General features: G+C 43.6%; 2 protein-coding genes across 2 annotated transcripts in view; one reads left to right on the top strand and one right to left on the bottom strand.

Moving 5' to 3' along the window:
• The window catches only part of LOC125446439 (zinc finger protein 271-like), a 111,492-nt gene that overhangs the window by 71,747 nt on the left and 17,899 nt on the right, over positions 1 to 21,846 (bottom strand). The window lies entirely within an intron of this gene.
• Positions 5,887 to 20,252, top strand: LOC125446444 (zinc finger protein 271-like). Its single transcript, XM_059639399.1, has 3 exons — positions 5,887 to 7,078; positions 16,044 to 16,133; positions 16,438 to 20,252. Exons 1-3 carry the CDS (start codon positions 6,207 to 6,209, stop codon positions 17,378 to 17,380), a joined length of 1,905 nt encoding a protein of 634 aa, XP_059495382.1. The 5' UTR covers positions 5,887 to 6,206; the 3' UTR covers positions 17,381 to 20,252.

Here is a 21,846-nt window from a genome sequence, read left to right as displayed (position 1 = left end):
TTCTTGGAGAAATATTATGTACTCTTCAGATTCTGTTATTTTTTTAATGAGGGTAATTATTTTTGTCTTTTTTAGGTCATTTTTTTCTATATCTAGGAACATTGTCAAATTTGGAGTTCTACAGATGGTGAGTCTTGTGTTAATGAATTACAGAAATAGTTTACGAATGAGAGGATAGAGTTTGCCAGTGTTTATCATGATGGTGTACCTCAATTTGTCGTATTGTACATTGAAGAACATGGAAAGTCATTTCTCGATGTGATAGCAGGCCATTCACGTCCACACTGACCCCTCCAAACAGTATCCTACCCAGACACATTCCCTGACCCTATCCCTGTAACCTTGCATTTCTTGCGGCGAATGCAACTAACCTACACATCCCTGAACTCAATGGACAATCCACCTAACTTGCACATCTTTGGACTGTGGGAGGAAAACAGAGTACCTGCTGGAAACCCACAAAGACACGGGGAGAACGTGCAAAGTCCACACAGACAGTTGACCGAGGTTGAACCTGGGTTCCTGGTGCTGTGAGGTGGTAGAGCTGACTACTGAGCCACCATGCCACCCCGATAGAGTGCACCACCATGACTCTTTTAGATCAACCCCCAAGCACTGTCTCCGACTTTTATCAAAATAAATTCTACATTTGTTTTCTGTATCTGGTGGCAAGGTAACATCATAGAGGCTTGATGTTCCCAGTTTCAAAAAAATCTCCCTCATTTGTACTGAAGCTCTGAACTTCTATTTAGGCCCTATCCCGGTTAAGACTGAGATCTAAGATGAAGTTCTGACATCACAATTTTGAAAGACAACATAAATCAACCAGTGTAAAATGCATTTATGGGTCTGAAGTGAGAGTTCACCCACCCTCCTCACTTACAGTGATCAGACAAGACTCCAGTTTCTTTGTTTGTTGGTTTATTAAGCATATAAATGCTCCTGACTGTACTTGCACTACAAGTGGCCTGAAGATACAAGAGGGGAGGCAGAGAAAGGAGGAACAGCAGTGATATGTATCTCATTAGTTATCAGAACAGCCACATATTCCTGTGACCCTCAATGTGACTCCTGGATCGTATATTGCCTCCCTGGTGCCAGGGTTAAAGATGTCATAGATTAGCTACACAATATTCTGTGAGGGGAAAATGCCCATCCAGACATCTGGTCCATGTTGGTGTCAATGGCTTATGGAGGGCGATGTTGTCCTACAATTGCAATTTAGGGAGCGAGGCAGAAAGTTCAGAAGTAGCATTGTAGCAGTCTTGGGATTAGTCCAGAGCCATGTGCTAGTGATTACAGAAATTGGCAGATAAGCAAATGAATATGAGGCTGGAAAGATGATGCAGGAGGGAGGGCTTTAGATTCTCTGGGAACTGGCTCTTGGGAAGATGGCACCCCTTGAAGACAGTTATGTTGTACTTAAACTGAACTGGGACTGAATTACTTATGTGATATTTTATTAGTGCTACTATGAAGGCTTCGAATTAATTTGGCAGGGGAGTGGGGACCAAGAAAATGTAGGAGATACCAGGGCATGCAAAATAATGAAAGGCATAGTTAGTGCTAGCATAGAGAGCAGTAAGTTGAATAGGTGAAGTTAGAGTCAGGGAGAAAGAAGCGATGACCAAATCAGAGTAATGTGAATGTCTGTAAATAAATGGACTGTAGTAAATGAAGTTGGGAAGTTACAGATGCAGATTGCAGAGGTGAATCGTCATGCATTCTATCACACTCCCAACTGTCTTGAAGATCTACAGAACATATAGAATTCCCATAGTGCAGAAAGAGTGTCATTCAGCGAATCAAGTTTGCATCGACCCTCTAAACAGCATCCCACCAGAACCTAATTTGCACATCCCTGGACACTAGGAGACAACCTAGCATGGCCAATCCACCTAACCCGCACATCTTCGTACTGTGGCAGCAAACCAGATCACCTGGAGGAAACCTTGACAAACACAGGGAAAACCATGCAAAGCCCACAGTTTCTCAAGGCTGCAATTGAAACCGGGCTCCTGGAGCTGAGTTAACCACTGAGCCGTCATGCTGCCCACATCGTGTACTAGCATTGGAAAATATGGAGATGAGTTACTTCGTGCTGTATTCTTAACCTTTGATTTACACTTATAGGAATCTACCTCAAGGAATATGGGAAGATTTGAGCAAATTTGTCACATACCTTGCATGTGAATGATTTCTTGCCTGTGTGGATGCGCTGACAGAGCAGGAGGCTGCATGATTACGAGAATGATTTGCTGCACACATTGCACATGAATGGTTTCTCTGCTGTGTAAATGCATTGGTTTCTGTGGAGGGTGGATAATATAGAGAATGCTTTGTCACCTACATTTATATGGCAGGTCCAGTTGAGTTTCTACTCAATGGTAACACACAGGCTATATGACAGTGGGGACTTAGACATGGTATCACTATTAAATGTTCAGGGCTGTGGTTAGATTATTTCTTATTGGAGATAGTCAGTTCTAAGCATTTGTGTGGTGCAAATGTTACTTGCCACTTTTCAACCCAAGCCTGGATATTGTCCAGGTCTTGTTGCATTTGGATGTGGACTGATTTAGTATCTGAGGAGTCACAAATGATGCTGAATATTGTACAGCCATTGGGGAACAACCCCATTTCTGACCTTGTGATGGAGGGAATGTCATGATGAAGCAGCTGAAGGTAGCTGGGCCTAGGACTCTAACCTGAAGAACGACAGCTCTTGAGGGACAGTGATAATATCTCTACCTCTGAACCAAGAGGCCGAGTTCAAGTCCTACCTCTTGCAAAGGTGTGTAATGACATCGCTACACAGTTTGATAAGAAAATGCCTCACTTGAGGAACTCTTGCAGAGATATCCTGGAGATGAGTTGATGACAACACCCATAAGCGTCTCCAATGAGTGGACAGTTTTTCCTTTGCTTTGGCCAAGTCGATGTTGGATGATCTGTCTGGTTTATTTATTTTCCTATGTTTTGTAGCAGTTTGAATGGCTTGTTCGGCAATTTCAGAAGGCGAACCAGGTACAAAGGGAAGATTTCCTGCCCTAAAGGGTTTTAGTAAACAACACAAATTTTTACAACGGACAATGTTTACATTATATTAGATGAGTTTTTAGTTCCAGATTGTATTCAGTTTATGTACCCCAGAACTTCAGTTTATGGCTCTGGATTACTGATCCGGTACAGCACCACACCACCACCATATGTCCATAGCGTTGAGGGGTTACTTCCCATTTGGATCCTCTGATAATGCAGGACAGTGCAACACCTGGAGAATGATTTGTTGCAGATATCCCATGCTCATGATTTCTCTACAATGTGAAACTGCTAGTGTCTGCAAAGGCTGTCTGACCATGAGAATGATTAGTTACATAACCTACACGAGTGGTTTCTCCCCCGTGTGGTCATGTTGATATATGAGGAGCTGGGACGATGGTGAGCATATTTGTCACATACCTTGCACATGAATGGTTTCTTTCCTGTGTGAATGCATTGGTTTCTGTGGAGGGTGGACAATATAGAGAATGCTTTGTCACCTACATGGTTTCTCCCGTGAATCCTCTGACTGCGCAGGAGTTGTGATGAGTCAGAGAATGATTTGTCACATGCCTCACACTTGAACAATGTGGATATATTCATGTGTTCACAGGTAACCTAATTGTAAGAGCAATCTGTTGCACACATTAAGGAATAGTTTCTCTCCTGGGCGAATCGCTTTGATGCACGTGGAGGTGCTCTGATCATGGGAATGATTTGTCGCATACCTCACACATGAATAGTTTCTCCCTCATGTGAATGCTTTGGTTTACATAGTTTCAATGTTGATGGGAATGATTTGTCGCATATCTTGTATTTGAATGGTTTCTTCACTGTGCCAATGCTTTGGTGTACAGAGAGGCATGATGACACTGAAATTGCTTTATTACATTTTTCACGTGAATGGCTTCTGACCCAACTCCAAGTCTTGATGAAGTGGGGAATGATGTGTTGCACAAAGCGTTTCTCCTCCATGCAAATTCAGTGGTGTTTGTGAAGATTTGGCAACTGCGAGAATGAATTATTACATATTGGCCACCTGATATGGCTTTTTCTCTGGGTGGTTCACAAAAACTGATAACTGCATGATGCCTTTGTTTCAAACCTCACATTTTTATGGCTTCTCCGCTTTGTGAATGCATCGAAGATTCATGAGACTCTGCAAAATCTCTCACACATCTCAAACCTGAGAACTTCCTCTTCCGTGTCGCTGTCCTAGAGCCTTCTTCCTGTCTTACATTAGAACAGCCTCTCCCCCGTGAGAATCAGTTGGTGGTTCATAAGGCTCAATGACTGATTGAAGCTGTCATTATAGTTGGACCGTCTCACACTTCTTCCCAGCTTCACTTTGACCAGTCACTCACAGCCCAACCTTCAGAAAGGCTGCTTCGATTGGAAGGCTCCATGCTACTGACCAGTTTCAGATCTGATGCTGTGTCAAAGCTCTCCTGACTCAAACGAGTTCCAGATGATGGTTTCACTGTGCAACCTTCTCTGTGTGGAGCAATGCTGTAAAGTGACTGGATGTCTTCCCACAATTGTGCAATTATTCCTTGGGGTATGGTCGGGATCTATCTGCAGTGTCTATCCCCTCTGTGTCCTCTGGTGTAATATGGTGCAAACCTTCTGTAAAACAGGAAGAAGAAACATGATTTCTTCCAACTGCCCCATCTCCTTTGCTGAAGAGACAGATTCCTCAGTTAGAAAGTGTGCAGTTGGAATCTATAAGTGGCTGTTAGTTCACTATGAATTGAGTTATGCTAGTGAATGCTTTATTTTGGGAGTATGTGTTTAACAGAAAAAAAGCACTCAAGAAAAACGACACTTCAGTTGAGATTTTGAAATTCTCTACTTACTTCTCAAAAGTTTATTTGAAGAAAACACACTGGGCAGGAAGTGCTAAAATCTAAGGAATGTATTACCATATTACTTCAATGTAGCTGATTGAGGGGTTCTGCTTTCTCTTGGGAAATTAGATACACTGCATTTGCTCTGACTGTATGTCTCAAATTCAGGTATCAGTCATACCATTGGGCAAAACTATCAAATCCATGCCCAAGTTTTTGGCAAAGCCTGAGGCTCTAAATCTTTAAAGAATGCATAAAAAGACATGTGTCTCCAGGTTTAGCAGCTGAATTTCTATGGTGCTGGATATGAATTTAATGCAATTTGAAATTTCATATTACTTTCAACTGCATGAAATTTCAGAATGAAAATAAGAATATAAAAACTTTCAGCTTGCCTTAAGGCCCCAAACATTGTTCCTGAGAATAGGGAACCTGCTACAACCACCTGCTCTGCCTTACATGAAGTCCATCACTTATAGCACTTTGACATTGCAAGTTGTCTTGGAGGAGTTTGAAAAGACAAGCAAGACTCAGAGGCCAACACACAAGAACTGACTATCCACATTTGGCAGGAATAATAACCAGCTCCCAAATACAGCTCACCTTCTCATATTCAGGAATGAGCCAGCAACGAAACTCAGCTTGGAAATCAGAAGGGAAATGCTTCCAACAAACACAATGTCCAACACAATATACAAGCTCCAGTCAACAGTTCAGCGCAAAGCACCGAGTAAATAGCTCTCTCAGCTGGTTCTTCTCACACAGCATAAGGGACATTTCCACCCCGATTACCCACAGGACAGTCAGACTGCCTGAAGATTGGTGTGGATATTATGGGATACAATTTGTATAAAAGCTGCTCCTTCACTCACCATCTCCTCACTTGGTTTTCAGTCCCTATAGGAAGTGAACCCGCTCTGGAAGAGGAAGTGGAGAGAGTGGGCAGAGTGGGTGGGCTCTCTGATTGACGTCTCTCACAGTCAATCCAAATATTTCTGCAGCAACATGAGTTTCCTGACCGGTGAAACGGAGGTGACTTTGAACAGCAGATCAGGTGGGGATTTAAACTTGTCATCGCCCTATCTGAATAAAACCTCATTTATTGCAGTTGCTCTCTCAGTTCCCCTGGTAAATATTTGACAGCGATTTCTAGAGTGGGAATAGCATTCTTCATCCTCAAAGGCTTTTACATTAGTGAGGCCTCGTATGTGTTTAACTGGAAATTAGAGGAAGAAGACCCACATATCCAAGGCAGTCAAGTTTGTGTGGACGGCTGCACAAGCTCAACACAATCTCCTGACCCACAAGCTGCATCTTATGTACCAAGTTAAATACAAAGACGGCCAAATGGAAGAGAAGCCATTTAAGTGTGAAGTGTGTGACCACGCATTCACACAGTCATCAACGCTTGTGAATCACCAACACATTCACACAGGGGAGAAACCATTTACTTGTGAGGTGTGTAACAGGGGTTTTACACAGTCATCAGCTCTCGTGAAACACCGGCGCATTCACACAGGTGAGAAACCGTTCACATGTGAAGTGTGCCACAAATCATTCTCAGTGTCCTCAAATCTCCGCACACATCAACGCATTCACACAGGGGAGAGGCCGTTCAAATGTGAGGTTTGCAATAAAACCTTTTTGAAGTCTACAAGCCTCCTGATACACCAGAGGATTCACACAGGGGAGAAACCATTCAAATGTACAGAATGTGAAAAATCTTTTACTTGCTCCTCTGATCTCCTGATACACCAGAGGATTCACACGGGGGAGAAGCCCTTCAAGTGTGAGGTATGCGAGCGAGCCTTCACACAATCATCGCTACTCCTCAAGCATCAACGTATCCACACTGGGGAGAAGCCATTCAAGTGTGAGGTGTGTGACCAAGGTTTTTTGAAGTCGGGGAACCTCCGTGTGCACCAACGCATGCACACTGGAGAGAAACCGTTCAAGTGTGAGGTGTGTAACAGGGGATTTGCACAGTCATCAACCTTGGTCAGTCACTGGCGCATTCACACTGGTGAGAAACCATTCACATGTGACGTGTGCAGCAAATCATTCTCAAGGTCATCCAGTTTCCGTGTGCACCAACGCATTCACACTGGGGAGAAACCATTTTTATGTGATATGTGCAACAAATCCTTCTCCAGCTCTTCAAAGCTCCTGTTGCATCAGAGGATTCATATGTGAGAAACCATTTAAGTGTAAGAATGTGACAAGTATTCACATGGTCACTGACATTGGGAATCACCCCCACACAGCCTGGATCTAAACACTGCTCCCCTGTCCTTCCTGCCAGACAAATACTTTCTCTCCAATTGCTGCTATCAGCTTGTTAAATCATCTTAAATACCTCTATTAAGATTACACCTTAATTTTCCACACTCTAAGGATTGCATCTCAGTCTGTGTGACCTGTTATCATAAATAAATCTTTTTACCCCAGGAACACTTGTGGTGAATCTACATTCTGCTTCTTCCATGACCAGTATATCCTTCCTGAAGAGTGGTACCCAGAACTGAACACAGTTCTCTAGACGGGGTCTAAACAGAACTCCACACAGCTGGAACACAACTTCCACAAGACAAAGTTGGTTTTGGGAAGGGGAAGTTGTGGATTATCTTTTCTCTTTGGGATGGACCTGGAATACTAAACAGTTCTGACAGAGGTCAGCAGAATCACTACTGCTTGATGTGGGATGAATGGTTAAATCAGTTGTGCACTGGATATACTCAAATTTTCTTTCGTAGACTGAATCAATAAGGAAACTGACTACAAGAGAGTAAAATGCGTGGAAATCAACAATGGTTAAAGCAGGTTGGAGGCGATAGTAGGATTGTGGTCAATGGAGGACAGAGAGTTGCAAATTACAAAGTCCTGTCCGACTCATCTGGGGTAAGGAATGGAAACTGTTTGCTCTATGAACCCATATTATCATTCTCTGTGGCCATTGGTCTGTTTGTATGATGGAACCCCCAATCTCAATCCTGTATCATTGAAGTTTGGTGTCATTTCTGACCATCAGAATTGGGAGCAAGCCTAAAGCACAGGTATTTTACAAAAAAAATGTGTCTGTTGTATTCTGAGAGTTTTCCCTGATGTGAGGGTGTGTATGTTGGTAAAGTGAGCCAACTTTCCGAGAGGGTGTGCGATAGAATCAGATCCTGCTTTAGTTGGTGATTTATAAACAAATCCTCTTCAAGTGACATATGTTTTGATTAATACCATGGATAGAGTTTGTACTGTCCTGATTGGGAAGACTACTGTCTTGAATATGGTGAGCTTCCTTAGCAATCATACTTCGATATAATAACGGTATAATATGTTCATCTTGTACTCTTCCAAGTTTCATTTCATGCTGGGAGAAGGATCTTGAAGAATTTTCAAATGTTTTGTTATTTTGATTAATTCAACGTATGGCATAAGCTGAATATTAAGTTGTTGTGTATCTGTTGTTTGCTCAACTTCCTGTACAGATTTATAATCTGTAATGAACATACTTTTTAAAATTTAAAACAAACTACATTATCTGCCAGCCTGGTGTTCCTATTCACTGAAACATTCAGGATCCTCTAGGAAGTGTCCTATATACGATATATTGGTCAAAGTCTCTGTGGCTGGGATACTTTCTCTATCAATGGGTTTATCATGACCAGTTCACAGGAAGCAGAACATTACTGAACACTGAAAGAAAGAATTATTTTTTCACATTACCTTTTGTAACCCCAGAACATCCATAGCCAATAAAGTTCCTTTTGGAGAGTACTGTTGTGAATGCCTTATTTTCTTCACTGCTCCAACACACAGTGACATGTCAGATTCAGAGCTCAGGTCTCTGGTGTGACTCACAAACAACAGGGATAACTAACCCATGATTGAAAATAACATGACATTTTTGTTAGATTCATCTTCTTCGTGATGCTGTCCCAAGGCTGTGTGAATGCTTTCCCCCCTCTCTAAATTGGGACCCAGAAAGTTTGATTCAATTTAAAGTGGAAACTGGTTAGAGCTGCAGGTGTCAGTGTTGGCTTTGTGTCTGGGTTCCTGAAGCTGTGAAAGGTGGTAAAGTCCATTTGTCAGGAGAAGTGAGACTGTTAGAGCAAAGTGGGTAGACTAAGACAGAGGAACAACCTACAGGCTGGATATTAATAAAGGATTCCCACATCAAGTAAAAACACAGCTATCCTAAATCCCACTTGCTCAAGTACAGCCACACTGCAGAAGAACCAGCAACTGTCTGAAAATGAGACAACAAAGTGTGGAACTGGTTGAACACAGCAGGTCGAGCAGCAGTTTAGGAGCACAAAAGCTGACGTTTCGGGCCGAGAACCTTCATCTGAAAGGGGGATGGGGAGAGGGTTCTGAAATAAATAGGGACAGAGTGGGAGGCGGACCGAAGATGGATCGAGGAGAAGATAGGTGGAGAGGAGAGTATAGGTGGGGAGGTAAGGAGGGGATAGGTCAGTCTGGGGAGGATGGACAGGTCAAGGGGGTGGCATGAGGTTAGTAGATAGGCATCGGAAGTGCGGCTTGAGGTGGGAGGAGGGGATAGGTGAGAGGAAGAGCAGGTTAGGGAGGCGGGGATGAGCTGGGCTGGATTTGGGATGCAGTGAGGGGAGGAGAGATTTTGAAGCTTGTGAAATCCACGTTGATACCATTGGGCTGCAGGGTTCCCAAGTGGAATGTGAGTTGCTGTTCCTGCAACCTTCAGGTGGCATCATTGTGGCACTGCAGGAGCCCCAGAATGGACATGTCATCTAAGGAATGGGAGGGGGAGTTAAAATGGTTCGCGACTGGGAGGTGCAGTTGTTTATTGTGAACCAAGTGTAGGTGTTCTGCAAAGCGGTCCCCAAGCCTCCACTTGGTTTCCCCAACGTAGAGGAAGCCACATCATGTACAGCGGATGCAGTATACCACATCCGCTTGATATGGAAAGTCATCCTGGGGCCTGGGATGGGGGTGAGGGAGGAGGTGTGGGGGCAAGTGTACCACTTCCTGCGGCTGCAGAGGAAGGTACCACTGTCTCCGGGACGCCCTTTTCCGCTCCACACTCCCCTCCAAACGCACCACACCTGGCACCTTCCCCTGCAACCGCAGGAAGTGCGACACTTGCCTCCACACCTCCTCCCTCACCCCCATCCCAGGCCCCAAGATGACTTTCCACATCAAGTGGATGTTCATCTGCACATCTGACAATGTAGTATACTGCATCTGCTGTACTCGTTGCGGCTTCCTCTACATTGGGGAAACAAAGCGGAGGCTTGGGAACAATTTGCAGAACACCTACGCTCAGTTCGCAATAAACAACTGCACTACCCAGTCGTGAACCATTTTAACTCCCGCATTCCTCAGATGACATGTCCATCCTGTGCCTCCTGCAGTGCCATAATGATGCCACCCGAAGGTTGCAGGAACAGCAACTCATATTCCACTTGGGAGCCCTGCATGCCAATGGTATCAATGTGGACTCCACAAGCTTCAAAATCTCCCCTCCCTCCACTGCATCACAAAACCAGCCCAGCTTGTCCCCTCCCCTCACTGCATCCCAAAAGCAGCCCAGCTCGTCCCCACCTCCCTAACCTGCTCTTCCTCTCACCTATCCCCTCCTCCCACCTCAAGCCGCACCTCCATTTTCTACCTACTAACCTCATCCCGCCCCCTTGACCTGTCCGTCCTTCCCAGACTGACCTATCCCCTCCCTACCTCCCCACCTATACTCTCCTCTCCACCTATCTTCTCCTCTATCCATCTTCAGTCCGCCTCCCCATCTCTCCCTATTTATTTCAGAACCCTCTCCCCATGCCCCTTTTCTGACGAAGAATCTAGGCCCAAAACGTCAGCTCTTGTGCTCCTCAGATGCTGCTCGACCTGCTGTGTTCATCGAGCTCTGCACTTTGTTAAGTCGGATTCTCCAGCATCTGCAGTTCCCATTATCTCTGATCACTGTCTGAAAATCTGTGTTATTCCTCAGTGAGACTGAGCTACAGTATGTTCGCCCATCACTCGTCTGGTAGTTGCCCTCTCCAATTTGCAGTGGTCTTGCTTCAAACATGACATCCAATGCTATCAAGGTCAGTTACATAGGAACTTCTGAATAGCTTCGGTAAGTGAGTCTTGTTCCTGTTCCAGGTGTGAGAATGACCTGGTTTAATCCTACAGGCCAGGGGCAGTATAGATAGAGATTGACTCTGAATGTAATCTACTATGTAATTTCCCAGGTGTGTGGTTGCTGGACAGTGTGAATGTTGTAAAGTTATTTCAATTTTATTTTAAATGTGCACAAGCTATTTGTTCAAGCTTGTATCCAAGTCTCTTTTTTAAACAGAGTGATGATGATTTCTGAAATGAGTTCCAATTCCTCACCACCTTCTCGGAGAAAAATATATACCCCTCAGCCCTCTAATGCTTTCATCACTGATTTTAAATCGCTGCTCCCTTGTAATTGGCCTCTCTGTTCAGACCATTTCCCTTTCTGCCACCAATCCACCTGGGAAATCTTCACTCCACTGGCCTAACCCTGAACGCTCACCTTCGTCTCCTATCTCCCCTCATTATCTCCCTGAGCTCATTGTGTCCATGAGACCAATCTCCTGTTCCTTCGAGCTGATTCTCACTAAACTGATCATTCAACATCCCTTCCTGGTCCCGATGTTCACCAAGGTTGTTCACAGTTCCCTCTCTTCAGGTATTCTGCATTTTGAACCTGATTCTGTCATCTTTCTAAAAAAAATCTGTTCACCTTCCATACTTTCAATTCCATTCTATTTCCAATCACCCTTTCTCTTCAAAGTGATAATTTGCAGAAAACACTGATGTTGTTGGCAATTAATCTTCTGATCTGCTGTTAATTACATCCATGGCCACACATCTCACACATCGATTGTCAGTTTGAAAACCTCCCAGGCTTGAAGAATGCTCTTCCCATACAGAAAATCTATGTCAAACATTCACGAAGGGAACTGAGAAAGCAATCAGTGGGGGTTTATTCAGATGGGTCAATGACAACTTTAAATCCTACCTTTAAATCAAACTGACTTCCATTTCACCTATCAGTTTCCCAGTTTAGGAAGCTCATGTTGCTCCATAAATATTTGGATTGGTTGTGAGAGACGTCAATCACAAGCCCACCCACTCTAACCATTATAGCCTTTTAATTAATTTGGAATGAGTTTTATTGTCACATGTTAAAGTTTGCAAGTTGCCACCCACCATGCCCTCTAAGGTTGAATCGTAAGGGGGTTCAGAATCTAAGATACAAAGCAGAAAAGCAATGAAAACAAAGCTAAAAAAAATTGGAGTCATTCTTACGAAAAAATAGAAAAACGAGAAACGCTGTTAACAGTTTAATACCATAACTCATAAGCGCCAAGCCATTCTGGGCTCGCGCTTCTCGACTTCCCCTTCTTTCTCTTCCAGAGCTGGTTCACTTCCTACAGGGACTGAAAACCAAGTGAGGAGATGGTGAGTGAAGGAGCAGCTTTTATACAAATTGTATCCCATAATATCCACACCAGTCTTCAGGCAGTCTGACTGTCCTGTGGACAATCAGGGGTGGAAATGTCCCTTATGCTGTGTGAGAAGATCCAGCTGAGAGAGCTGTTTACTCGGTGCTTTGTGCTGAACTGTTTGACTGGAGCTGTGTGTTGGATATTGAGTGTGTTTATTGGAAACATTTCCCTCCTGGTTTCCAGCCTGAGTTTTGTTAATGGCTTATTCCTGAATATGAGAAGCTGAGGTGTAACTATCTGGAACGTGCCGACTGTCTGAGGGTTGTTCGTCATTTCCTCTTGTGGAGTTTTGTGTGTGTTGGGAGCTGGTTATTATCGTCTGGACTGGAAATGGTTAGTTCTCTGGGTGTGTTCGGATCTGGATGTTTCCTTTTTTAAATTGCTTCAAGACCTCCACCCCATCTCGCTTGAGATAATAAAACATTTATATAGAACTTCTAATCATCACCAGATGTCACAATGCTTTTTACAGGTAATGAGTTTTTTTTGGTAAGTGTGGATACTATTTCTGTGTAGGTAACTTGGCAGTAAAGCTGTGCACAGTACAATCCCACAATTTCAGTGTTATATTTTGGATATACACCTTTTTAATGGTGTTTTTGCGAGATTCCTCAGATTCCATAGAAACTGAAAAGCTCTTAAAAAGATACGATAAAAGATACAATTACCTGCATGGGCCCCAGTTATGCCTGTCTCTTTGTGGATTACAGTTCCAGTCCTGTTCCAGCTCCCACCCACAACTCTTTCTCTGGTAAATCAATGGTATCATTGGTGCTGTTTCCCACTCTTGTCCACAATTGGAAAAGTTTATCAATTTGATTCCAATTGCCATTCCAATGATATCTCTACCTGGTCCATCTCCGAGTTCTCTCTTCCCTTCCTCAATAACCCCATTTCTAGGGATAGGCTGGCCACCAATATCCACTGCAAATCAATCGATACTCACAATTACTTTGGTACATTCTCATACCCTGATTCCTGTAAAAACTGTATTCCATTCTCCCAATTCATCTGTCTCCGTTACATCTGTTCTGATGATGCCAACTTCGACAAAGTGGCCTCCAAAATGTCCACCTTCTTCCTCAACTGACGATTCTCCAGCACTAGTTGACAGGGCTGCCAGACAGACCGATCAGACGGGCCCTCACTTCAGCCTCAACCTCTATCTTCCCTCCCACAACAGTGATAAGGACCCTTTGTCCTCACCTATCATTCTTCCAGCAACCAGATCCAAAGGATTGTTATCTGCTATTTCCACTGCTTCCAGTGCGATGCCACCACTAGACGTACATTCCTCTCTCTTCCCCTGTCAGTCTTCCGCAAGGACTATTTCCTCTGAGACACCCTGATCTAATCCTCTTTCACTCCCAACAAATCCCCAGTACCATGGCACCTTCCCTTGCAGCCACAGAAGTATAACACCTGCCCATTTACTTCCTCCCTTCTCACTCTCCAAGGAGCCAAACACAATTTCCAGGGGAAGCAGAAGTTTGCCTGCAATTGACCCAATCTAGTTTACTGTATTTGTTGCTCACAATGTAGTCTCATCTATATTGGGGATTTGAAGTGTATTCTGGGCGAATACTTTGCAGAACACCTCTGTTCTATCCACAAAAAAAGGCCCTGAGCTTCCAATTGCCTGCCACTTCAATACAGAACCTTGTTACCTGGCCAACAACTCTGTCTCAAGCTTACGGTCATGCTCCAGTGAAGCTCAGCACCTCATTTTCCACTTGGGAACCCTGCTGCCTTGTAGGCTCAATATTGAGTTCAACAATTTTAGAGCATAAGACGCCTCCTCCCAATTCGTTACCCCAACTCCCACTCACTCGGCCTTGTTATCACATGGTCTGCTACTGCAGACATTGTTAGCCACTAATTGTTCCCATCATGGATAATGATGGGATAGTGTAGGGGGAGGGGCTTAGATTAGTTCACAGGTCGGCGCAACATCGAAGTATTGTTCTATGTTCTATGGTAGCTGTTCATTTTCCTAGGCTGATTGTTACCACTCCTTTGTCTGCCCAACTGTTCTGCTGTCTCTTTGGGCTGTATCTCCACCTGTAATATACTACTTATCCTGTCCCTCCACACTACCTTCTGCATAAAAACCAACATTTCCTCGTGACTATCAGTTCTCAGGAAGGGACTGTGGACTCAAAATGTTAACTTTGATTTCTCCTCACAGGTGCTGCCAGACCTGCTGAGCTTTTCTAGCAATTTCTGTTTTTGTTTAATATTTAAAAGAGATCCTTCTTCCCAGTGATCACTGAAGAGTAATTGTACTATGTAATTTCCCATTCTAAGGCTTTTATTCTTTAAAAAAACAAACTAAAATCAACATTGACCCAACAGTAAAAAGTAAAATAAACAACTATAGATGCTGGAGATCTGAAGCAAACAAAAATAGAAAATGATGGAGAAACTCAGCAGGTCTGACAGCATCCATGAAGAGAATAAGAGAGCTAATATTGAGCCCTGTGATTCCTCATCAGAACTGACCTTTGTCTGAGGAGTCACTGGACTTGAAAATTAACATTGAGTAAATGTGCTTTGCAGCACTTTTTACAAGAAAACAAAACCCTTTTCAATTTCTCACATAACAGTCATCTATGCTAGGTATACTTTAATGTTGTGCCATCTGCAGCATTATTGTCTTTACAGGAACCAGTCCAACAATGCAATGTGATCAGAGATAATACAGGAACTGCAGATGCTGGAGAATCCAAGATAACAAAGTGTGGAGCTGGATGAACATAGCAGGCCAAGCAGCATTTTTTTGTGCTCCTCTGATGCTGCTTGGCCTGCTGTGTTCATCCAGGTGCTCCTGAGATGCTGCTTGGCCTGTTGTGTTCATCCAGCTTCACACTTTGTCATCAACAATGCAATGTGTTCTGCTATGAACATACATGTCTTAAGATCAGAAGTAGTTCATTTGGTCTCCCAATCCTACCCTGCCATCAATAAGATCACTGCTGATGTCCATCCAGTAGTCTGATGATAATCATGGAATGAGACCGTAGCAGGCTGTTTACATTGTAGTGGAATACAATCCTGCTGCTGCTGATGTATCAATACATCTCATCGACCCCCAGCTTGGGGATCTGTCCTCAATCTGCTTCCCTGGTGATAATGAACACGGTGAAGTACTCATTAAAATGGGAAGGGAGTGGTAATTTTTCTTGAACTTATTTGACCTGAAGGCATGAAACACCATGCAGTCAACACTAAGGACTTCCCACATGCCAGTGGGATGCGACATTCCCAGGGATGGTGGCAGAGGAGTCTCAGGTGTTTCCAGATTGGTACGATTCAGTGATGCAAGCTCACAGCAAATAGATGGCTTTTTTGATGTTCCACCTAAATCATTGTGCTCATCTTGTCTGGGAAGATGGGGTCTGGGCGGACAAAAGAAAGTAGCCATATTGTCTGGTCCTGGTCAGTATCCAGTGTCCCTGTTGGAAACAGCATTGTGACAATGAGGAAAAAAAGAGGAATTACATATGAATTCCCCCCATCTCCCCACACAGGAAATAGGAGACCGGAATTCGCTGTGGAACAGCCTCTAACTGAGGAGTCAACCCCTTCAGCAAAGGAGGATAGGAAGTTGGAGAAAATCATGTTTCCTTTTCCTGTTTTACAGAAGAATTGCACTGTACGACATCAGAGAATGCAGAGAGGAGAAACACTGCAGCTGGATACAGACCATCATCCAAGGAGCAACTGCAAGACCGTAGGAAGATATCCAGTCTGTTCACAGCATTGCTCACGACAGAAGGTCGGGCAGTAAAACCATCATCCTGGAAATCGGTTGGGTCGCGGGTGCTCTGACTAATCATCAGATCTGAAACTGGTCAGTGTTGTGGAGCCTTCCATCAGAACCAGCCTTTCTGTAGATTCGGCTGTAAGTGACCAGTCAGGGTGAGGCTGGGAAGAAGTATGACTGTGTTCGTAGTGTGGCAAGAGGTTCAATCATTCATTGAGCCTCATGAACTACTGACTTTTTTAACAGGTGAGAGGCTGTTCAGGTGATGCAGAGGAGGACTGCACAGTCTCGTAAGATTTCCCAACAAACAAGGCACATCTTTCGCATCTACTGTAAACTCAAGAAGCAAGATGGAAAAGAAACCATTCAAATGTGAAGTGTGTGACAAATCATTCTCACGCTCATCCCACTTCAGCCTTCACCAACGCAGTCACACAGGGGAGAAGCCGTTCATGTGTGCGGTGTGTGACAAACCATTCTCACATTTTTCAAACCTCCGTGCACACCAACGCATCCACACAGGGGAGAAACCGTTCTCATGTGAGGTGTGTGACAAATCATTTTCACAGTCATCGATACTGCGCGCTCACCAGCGCATTCACACAGGGGAGAAACTGTACACCTGTGAAGTGTGTGACAAATCCTTCACACAGTCATCAAACCTCCTGGTCCATCAGGCAGTTCACACAGGGCAGAAACACTTCAAGTGTGATGTTTGCAAAAAGGCTTTCGCAACGTCTACAAGGCTTCTCACACACCAGAGGATTCACACAGAGGACAAACCCTTCAAATGTGAGATTTGTGAGATATCTTTTGTCCAATTGTCAGATCTCCTGACACACCAGAGGATACATACAGGGGAGAAGCCCTTCAAGTGTGAGATTTGTGACCGAGCCTTCACGCAGTCATCAACACTTATACAGCACCGACGCATTCACACTGGGGAGAAACCATTCAAATGTGAGGTTTGTGACAAGTCTTTCTCACGTTCATCTCACTTTCACACACACAAACGCACTCACACTGGAGAGAAACCATTCAGATGTACAGAGTGTGACAAGTCATTTTCACGATCCTCTATTCTCCGTGAACACCTTCGCCTTCACACAGGAGAGAAAGCTTTCACATGTGAAGTGTGTAATAAAGGCTTTGCACAGTTATCAGGCCTGTTAAATCACCGGCACATTCACACGGGAAAAGCCTTTCAAATGTGAGGTGTGTGACTGAGCCTGCACACAGACATCAATACTCATGAAACACTGACATACTTTGGAGAAGCTGTTCCGGCGGGAGCTGTGTGAGAAAGCCTTCACCAACTTGTTAAAGCCTCAATCCATCAGAGGATCCACAAAGGGGGCCAATGATTTAAGGAAGACATTTATGATAACATTCTCCTGAATTCTCGGACCCGCTCGGAACACTGGCAGATTCAGAGAATCCTTCCACATGTGAGGTGAGCAACAAGACTTTCACGTGGCTCACGTATCTCCCCGTCCATGAATTCATGACTACAAGGAACCGTGTCAGTAAAACCTTTGAACAGTTATCGGACCCCCTGGAAGATCAGTGAACGCAAACAGAGTCAAATCCTTCCAGTGTGACATGCAAATCTTGTTTTACCTGCTCCTCCTCCTCCTCTCTCATCAGACGCTGTCATTACCACGTGGATGTGAAGCCGGGTCACTTGCTTCTGTTGCATTGAGAGTTGACTGTTGTTTGCCCACCAGTGCTCACACAGGGGAGCTGTTATTCCAAAGTACTTTTGATCTCAGCAGCATCTGTATCGAACTTCTTCCTCCATGCAGCTAATTATTTCGAGAAGGTCAATTGAACCTTTGACTAGATCATGAAATGTCACAAAAAGGAGACAATATGTGTAGAAACTCCTGCATAAACTCTGCTTCCTTTCAGTGTAGTGACAGGTATAAGTCAGTCACTGACTCTCGCTCTGACCAAGAAGACAGTCAAACACTCAGTGGTTAGAAAGGCTTCAGCTTATGACCAAGCACACAAGGGAGGAGCCATTCCTGGGGTAATAAAGGAGGTCCCTTAAATAGCCTCAGTGTCGCTGATCTGTGGAGGGGGAGAATCAGCCAGGAATCCCATTTCTCATCAATGACCCCAGTTGAGAAGTCAGGGGAGGGTGAGATGTGGCTTGGCTGTAACAGTCTCCATTGTTTAAAAACATTCACTGTCTAGCTCTCCACATGCTGAATGGTTGCTTGCATAGACGACTAAGGGCCAGTCAGTGTCCGCAATCTGTCCTCCGGGTCAGTTCCTTGAGGATTGGAGGGAACGTGAGAGGACATTAGATTGCATTTACAGAGCGCCTTAATATAGTGAAACATTCTAAGGTGTTTCATAGAAATATGGAGGTCTTGTTAAAACTGTACAAGGCTCTAGTCAGATCTCAGCAGGAATACCACGAACAGTTTTGGTGACTTTACTAAGGAAAGAAATTACCAGCATTGGATGCAGTCCAGAGAAGGTTCAGTAATTTGATTCCAGGTATGGATGGATTTTCGTATGAGAAGTTGAGTCAGTTGGGCTTGTATCGTTGGTGTTTAGAACAGTGAGTGGAGACCTATTCAACATACAAGATTCTGAGTAACTTGACAGGGTAGATGTGGAAAAGTTGTTTCCCCATGTGGGAGTGTCTAGATCGAGAATGTATAATCCTAGAGTGAAGAGTCACCCATTTAAAACAGTAATAAAATATTTCTCTCAGAGGATAGTGAATCTGTCATAAAATCCCCACTGTGTACGGTAGGACATTCAGTTCTTTGACTCCACACAGACCATCTGAACCATCTTACCAGACCCTAATCCTGCATTCCCTTTGCTCAGGCACCTGACCTACACATCCCTGGACAATTTAGCATGGCCAATCCATCTAACTGGCACATCTTTGGACTGTGAATAGAAACCGGAGCACCTGGCAGAAGCTTACGCAGGGACAGGGAGAATGTGCAAACTCTGCACACACAGTCGCCCAAGGGTGGAATCAAACCTGGGGCCCTGGTGCTGTGAGGCAATAGTGCTGACCACTGAGCCACCATGCCACCTAGAATCCGTGAATGCTTTTCTGTGCAGGTCTGCTGAGAATGAGTTGTTGGGAAAGACAGATTTTTATTAGCAAGAGAAACAAACATATGGAGAAGAGACAGCAAAAGTGGACTTGAGGATTATAAGATCAGCCACAATCCCATTGAATGGCAGAGTAGACTTGATGGGCCAAATGGGCTACTTCTGTTCCTACACCTTCTGGTCTTACAATTAAAAGTTTGCTCAAAGAAGTGGAAATGAGGGTAGTATGAAATAAAAAGAGAAAGATAAACATCAGAGAGGTTTGAGGAGGGGATGTTAGAGGTGGGTGATGGTGTTTTCTCTGGTCAACTCTGGTTTTCTCTGTCAACTAGATGAATCATTTTAAGCATCATAATTATTCTATAAGTTTCCATGTTCAGGCAAATTCAAGCTTAGCCTGTGTATCCTGTTATCTAAATAGAACCAGTTTAAGACCCAGGAACATTCTTGTGAATCTATAGTGCACTCCCTCCAAGGCATTCCTGAAACGTACTAATGAGAATTGAACTCAGTTCTCCAAGTCGGGTCTAAACAGAGCTCTGTGCAGCTGGAACAGTTATTCCACAAGGACACAATTGGTTTTGGAGAGAAGGTGTCTGTTCTCTTCTGGAATTGAGAAACAGGGATATCAAGCAGGAAGGAAGAGAGGAATATAATTTTGGGAACAAGGCTGTAGGAATTGGATATGAGAGATCTGGTTTACCAGATTGATGGTGACAGAAACATTCTGGTGAATGGAGAGATGTATGTGTGTGTACAAACAGGTGTTTGACTATTACCATGGAGAATGCATGTACTGTGCAATCCAGGACGTCGATTATTCTGTGTATGGTGAGAGAATGGGGGTGAATCTCTCCAGACCTAAATTCCCTCTGGTCATCATACGTCAGTGTAATAATGGTGTGATATATTCAATTTCCACACTTTCAAGATACATTTTATGTTTGAGGAAAAATCTTAGTTATTTTCAAACCTTTTGTTATTTTAATTGATTCAAGGTTCAGGATGTAATTATTTTCATCTGATGTTTATTAATTTTTGTATAGATTTAGAACCTCCAATAAATTTAACTTTTATCCAACCTCCCTGATCTGTTAGCTTAGTATGTTTCTATTCACTGAAACACTCTCAAACTTTAGTAAGTCCTGTCCAGAATTTATTGCTCAGTGTCACTGTGGCTGGATATAGTCTCCATCAATGGGTTTCTAATTTTCAGTTCACAGGAAGCAAAATGTTTCTCTAAGAAGGAAAGACTTGCATTTATATATCAAATTCCACAAACACAAGGAGCCAGAAAATATTTTACAACAAAAGAAATGTTCTTTGAAGCATAGTTCGTCTGACGATGGATTCTTCACAGATATGGATTAATGTTATTATCGGGGTCATGTGAGAAATTCCTGAGGCTCTGGGCTTTCTGAGCGTAGCTCCGTTGCCCTCGCCCCATTCTGGACTTCTGTCGATTGAAACACAGCCCATGTTGTAAAACAAATAAAGGAAGTGTAGACACCCCTTCTTTTACCAGGACTGTCCACCATCTAGATTCTGGTCTTCCCCTGGATAGACAAGGATGCAGAACAAGTGTGTGGCATTATCAAGTTTCTGTACTGAGTCTCTATTTGCATGTGTGTGTAGGTGGAGCTACTACAAGTAAACTCACATACTGACAATTGGCCTTCTTGTAGATTAGCATCTGTCCTCGGTAGTAAAATTGCTGAACGAGACCTTTCCATGACCTCAGTGCGAACCAGCTCAGTTCCCTCAATGATCACACTCACCCCACTCAAGTTCTTAATGTTTATCATGTTAATTACATAGCCTGTGATTGTTGCCAAGCAGTTGTATTTACTTTTGCTCCTCTCTATCTTGCAGCTTTCTCTCACTTTAAGATAGTCTTATTCAGTTTTATAACTGTTTGAACTATAGTTAGGAAAGCACAACTTTGACACTTACTATCCAAGGCCTTCTTAAAGACAAATAATCTTAGCTCTCACATTGTCACATGCAGTTAACAAGTCCTTGCAGATCTTTGTAGCAGGGTGGACGGTGAGAGGCTTTTTCCGAGGATGATGACTCCAGCTTGAACAAGGGGGCATAGCTACAAATTGAGGGGTGATAGATTTAACACAGATGTCAGAGGCAGGTTCTTTACTCAGAGAGTGGTAGGGGTGTGGAATGCCCTGCCTGCCAATGTAGTTAACTCAGCCACATTAGGGGCATTTAAACAGTCCTTGGATAAACATATGGACAATGATGGGATAGTGTAGGGGGAGGGGCTTAGATTAGTTCACAGGTCGGCGCAACATCGAGGGCCGAAGGGCCTGTTCTGCGCTGTATTGTTCTATGTTCTAAAACCACATCTTTTTGACCCCATGACCACAAAGTACTGATCATGCATTGCAGATTTCTTCAGTCACTTTTCTCATCAACTACCGTTTCATCACAAAATTATCCGGTTTACATGCTGCATTGATCATAAAGCCAATCAGGTCACAACTTACCATTCTTCAAAAAAAATTTTTGTTTCAATATTTGCTTCAGTAAAACTTGTTAAATGTATAACAACTGCAACAGCATAGCTTCTGGCAGAGAG

The sequence above is a fragment of the Stegostoma tigrinum genome, chromosome 34, assembly GCF_030684315.1.
Source record: "Stegostoma tigrinum isolate sSteTig4 chromosome 34, sSteTig4.hap1, whole genome shotgun sequence".
NCBI lineage: Eukaryota > Metazoa > Chordata > Chondrichthyes > Orectolobiformes > Stegostomatidae > Stegostoma > Stegostoma tigrinum.
Note: the sequence above shows the minus strand (reverse complement) of the source record. Positions and strands in the feature narration are given on the sequence as shown.

What these genes read in the sequence shown, in the direction of transcription:
- LOC125446444 (XM_059639399.1), top strand. Translation starts at nt 6,207, where the DNA reads ATGTACCAAGTTAAATACAAAGACGGCCAAATGGAAGAGAAGCCATTT. An exon ending in TTGCATCAGAGGATTCATAT is followed by an intron (nt 7,079 to 16,043) that starts GTGAGAAACCAT and finishes CCTGTTTTACAG; the next exon opens with AAGAATTGCACTGTACGACA. An exon ending in CAAGGAGCAACTGCAAGACC is followed by an intron (nt 16,134 to 16,437) that starts GTAGGAAGATAT and finishes CAGGTGATGCAG; the next exon opens with AGGAGGACTGCACAGTCTCG.